The sequence below is a fragment of the Oryzias melastigma genome, unplaced genomic scaffold (assembly GCF_002922805.2).
Source record: "Oryzias melastigma strain HK-1 unplaced genomic scaffold, ASM292280v2 sc00231, whole genome shotgun sequence".
Lineage (NCBI taxonomy): Eukaryota > Metazoa > Chordata > Actinopteri > Beloniformes > Adrianichthyidae > Oryzias > Oryzias melastigma.
The window spans coordinates 532,508-537,156 of record NW_023416884.1 but is presented as its reverse complement, the minus strand read 5'-3'; the positions used below and the strand labels follow the sequence as shown (position 1 = coordinate 537,156).

The window sequence follows — 4,649 nt, the reverse complement described above, 5'->3', positions numbered from 1 at the left end:
GCTAAAAGAGTCTTTGGTGAACTGGAAGGAGAAAGAATCAGGATTTTGGAGGAAGTTCTGTCCATGAAGATCTTCACTTCCTCATCCCGGCTGACATCCGGATCAAAAGTCTGTTTGCTTATCTGTCTCTTTTTGGTCTTTTTTAGGACATCTTATTTATTTATTTATTGCTCTGAGTCATTTTTATTCATTTGCAATAGTTTATATTTGGTTTATTTTTTTTCTTAAAATATATATTTATGTATTTATGTATTTTTTGCCCCACCTTGCCCATGCCAAGATCCGGCCTTAATTGACCTCATATTTCCCATTAACATCAAAATACATGTGATATCAGATTTTATTACACAGTTTATTATGACAGCAAAGCAGTAGAAAAGACATGAGTGGATTTACAGTTTTCTTTTAACCTGTTTGGTAAATTTGAGGCCTGGGATGAAGCAGCAGAGAAAGAGAAGAGAATAAAAGACATTGACGGTGGGGAAATTTAAGAATTTAGACTGTTTTTTTTTTTGTTTTGTTTTTTTATAAACTTTTGCTTTAGCATCCGTACAAAATGAAGTGCTAAGAAAAAGATCGTACATTTTTACCTTTATTTAATGTAAATGATGATTTCTCCCTAGTATTCTAATTTTCTAAAATTGTTTTTGTGGGTGTTGTGCGATGGAACCCTAAATAAAGTCTTGTAATCTTCACTTCAAATATGGCTTTTTTTGGGGGGGGCATTTGTTCCCACACCATGATAATAAATAGCGCATGATATCCATTGACCGGCTGTCTAACTTCATGATGATGCTACTAATAAAGTTGCTCAAACTGTAGAATCGCATTTATTGTCATATTTAGAAAGTTTTAGCTTCAACATAAACAAATTAAAAGCTAATTGGCCAGTTGATACTGAGATGATGATGGTTGGTTTAACGGTTCTTTTCCAGACTCTTTGTTGAATGTAGATGATGTGAACTGAGCTCAGACTGAACCACGCTGTCTCTTCCTGTCCGTTCTCGCCATTCTAAAGTAAAGCTTAAGATCTTTATCGTGATTATTCAAACCACACAGCCCTGTCAGTCCCTCTATCAAAAATATCTTTGATCCTGAGAGATGCAGCCTGACAGCAGTTGAAATAAAAAAACAAGGCAACCTGAGCTTCATTACACAATTCACACAGTTCTGACAGAATACATCACACAGGTCTCCAACTCTCTGCTTTCTGCAGGTCGTCTTCTTTTTCTGGATTTTGAAAGCTGCAGTGATGCAGAGTTCAGATCAGAAGAGTCTTCAGTCTGAAATACACAAATTCAAAATGAAAAGCTATCAGTACCAGAAAACTATATGAATAATTAATAACTAAAAACAAAAAGCTTCACCTTCAGGCTGTCAGTGTGCAGCTTTTCCTTTGCTTAAAAATGAGAGAGAAAAAATGGTAAAGTTTCAATACAAATCTACACGTTGGTAAAATACAAATTTGCCTTAAAATTTCTCACTGATCATACCTTCACAACAGAAATTAAAAACAACAACCAAACCAAAAGCAGCTGCTATGAAAAACCCCATCAGAACAGCCGGAATCAAAGCCAGGATACTGGAATAATTGTGTTGTAGATAATCCATCAAGTCTGTAAAATCAGAAAATATCGTAAAGTTCTGTTTCATATGACATTTTCTGCAGTTTTTCAGCCCTCAGAAAATTAAAGTTAATACAGTTAAACATTTAAAAACTACAACTGGATCTATGAAAGGCTTGAAGATCCATTGAAATGTTAGTTTTATAGGATATTTAGGGGATCACAGTTATAAGAACAGATTTTTTTTTTTTTTTATGATAACGGAACCTCACTACAAGACTTACCCTTCTCTTTATCATTGGACTCATCCCCTGTGAAGAAAACACATAAAAGGAGTTATTGAATTCATAAAAAATAACCAAAAAAAGAGACAGTTATGATCTTACCTTCAATGATCAGTTGTGTAACATCTCCAATGATTGTATGTTTGTTTACATAGAATCCACAGAAATACAGTCCAGAGTCAGACTCATTCACTTCACTGATGTTCAGAGACACAAAGCTGTTGTTGGAGCTCATCGCAAACTTTCCACCTTCAAATCCACGACAGAGTGAAGGATCACCACCAGAACCAAACATGGAGGAGATACAGCTGACTTTGAAGCTGTTGTCCACTCTGAACCAGTCAGTCTGAGAAGGATCTTTGGTTAAGTTAGAGCAGAGCAGAGTGACATCTTCACCAGACTGGACCTCCACAGTCTGAAACTCACAGATGCAGCCTGAAACAAAGCAGACAATTCATGTAAGTAATTCAAACGTCAGTTCCTGAATTAAAAGAAACTTCAGATTTTCTGCTGCAGAGTTCATCAGAGTACTTACTGCGGCTGCAGAGAAGAGCTGTTATTACGATGAGGATCCTCATTCTGAGTTGAACAAGATTTCCTTATCTGAACGCTTTATAGTCAAGGAGGCGGTTCCACTGGGCGTGGTATTTTCATTATCTACAACATAGCTTTGAAGTTATCTTTGATGCTTTACTTCTGCTGTCCGTTCTCTTTATATTTGCTGTTAGAAATCCTTCGTCCTGCTTGTAAAGTCACTGCTGTTTTTAATAAACTGCTCCTTTAGTTCTCTTTTTCAAAAGATAATGTTACGCCCCTGCGATGTCCTGTGGTCTTGATGTAGGACCCAAACTCAGCACCTTACTGTCTGCCAGTTGATGTGAGGGTTGTCTATTTAAACTCAGGTCAAACTCAAGGCCTCCACGGTCTTGAGTTTGACCAGACTTCTTCTGTTTTTTCCAGAAATCTTTCCTTATTCGCTGCTGATGACCTGAATCAGGTGTTTTTTGGCCAATAAGGAGCTTCAATGGCAGGTTGGTTGGAAAACATGTAGGACACCAGTCGTCAACGCCTGGATTTTGACACCCCTGCATTAAGGTCAAAATAACGGGCACTATAACAATATATAGGAATATGAAAATTTAGTTCGCCATTTTTAATCCACAAGGCAGCAAATGTTACAAATTTTTGTACTTAATTTCACAATTCACTAGATAGATTAGGAACTACTTATTTATTCATCCACTCCAAATGAGTCAAAATAAATGAAAAAGAAAAAAAACAGTTTTCTTTTATTACACCTCATCTGGTAGAACAGGAATGGCGTAACAGGTACATTATATGAATTTTATGAAACTCCCTTCCCTTCTGCTCTCTTTGGGGCCCAGATGACTCCAACCACATTGATGTGTGATTCCTTCCATGACAAATGTGGACAAAGGTGGACAGGATTTTATGTCTACCATGGACATTAGTGAAACTCAAAACTCAATGATATAAAAATGTTAGGGTCTTGTGGGGTCCAGATGACCCCACTTTTAATGTAAACAAGCCAAGGAGAGCAGAAGGGTTACGCACACAGGTCAAATACTGAAGTCAGATGTCTTAAGGTTTAAACTTGTAGAGGGAAATGAAAATTTGAAACAGTATAACTATACACATTTTACATAATTACTTTGAAATGAAAACAATGATTAAAAAAGAGAAAACATAGTAAATAGCAGAGAGAATGTGAGACGCAAAGCCAGTTCATCATTTGTATCTGATTCAAAGAAACTGGGAAAGACAAATAACAATGAACCATGTAATGAGTCATTAACAAATCATTTAGAAAAATCATAGATGAAGTGGAGTGCATTTTCATTTTTAAAGCAAAGTGTTTCAATGTTATAAATAAAATGTTTGATTATTCTAGCTTTTAGGTGTGTGTGTGTGTGTGTGTGTGTGTGTTGGTAACCATGTATTATGAGGACAAATAACAAGAGTACACAACACTGGAAGGACATTTTGGATTAGCTGGACAGGGGCAGTGTCTTCTAAATTCAGTAAAAAAATCTAAGACTGTATAAGGGTTCCTCTTGGTCTAATAATCCTATAAAACAAACAAAAAAAGACATTTCAAGACACTTCAACTTGTCTTTTGTGTCATCTGTGTATGACTCACTACGCCCCCTGTGGTCAAATTTGGTATAGCAGGGCCTTATTAATATTCACACTTGTCAATATTTGTGAGGTGTCCTGGTAATTCTCGCACTGTCCCTTCTATTCTCGTATGGCTTGTTTAAACTAATAAATTGCTCCAAAATCACCACTACAAATAGACTACCATGAGCTGCACTTCAGTGGAAGAACAACATGAAATCAAACTTAATTTATTTGTTTAGCGTCTTTCATTCGTCCGAAACACAACGCTTAGCATTTCAGCAAATAAAATACATATTAAAACGCAGAAAACAGAATGTTTAAAAACAAATGTACAGATAGAAAACAGGACATTAAGACAAAGGGAACATCCCTCCATCCCCCAGTTCCTCCCACCCACCCCCAGAGTATGACCCTTGAGAACGGAACTGAACAAAGTAAAAAACTGTAGATCTAAGGGCACAATCTGGCTTGGTACAACTGTGCAGAAATTATCTTACAAGGATCCATTAATTCAAGGCCCAGCCTGACCACGGGGGGCATCGCCCCAGCGCCCTCCCAGCGCAAGTCAGTGCAAGGCCCACTCTACAAAGCTGAACCCCAGCCACCCCACTGAGAACGGACACCGCTGTAACAGCCCCAGTGCAGGCGGAGCCCCAAA

At 37.4% G+C, this 4,649-nt stretch overlaps 1 protein-coding gene across 1 annotated transcript in view; it reads right to left on the bottom strand.

The window, feature by feature from the left end:
• The window catches only part of LOC112139535, a 12,118-nt gene extending 9,691 nt beyond the window's left edge, over nucleotides 1–2,427 (bottom strand). The window contains exons 1-4 of the mRNA XM_036210751.1: nucleotides 2,385–2,427; nucleotides 2,156–2,284; nucleotides 1,952–2,098; nucleotides 1,850–1,876 (exon numbers count right to left, since the gene is read on the bottom strand). Of these exons, the coding sequence (XP_036066644.1) occupies nucleotides 1,850–1,876; nucleotides 1,952–2,098; nucleotides 2,156–2,284; nucleotides 2,385–2,427 (346 nt within the window). The remainder of the gene's footprint in view (nucleotides 1–1,849; nucleotides 1,877–1,951; nucleotides 2,099–2,155; nucleotides 2,285–2,384) is intronic.
• Nucleotides 2,428–4,649: the final 2,222 nt, after the last annotated feature.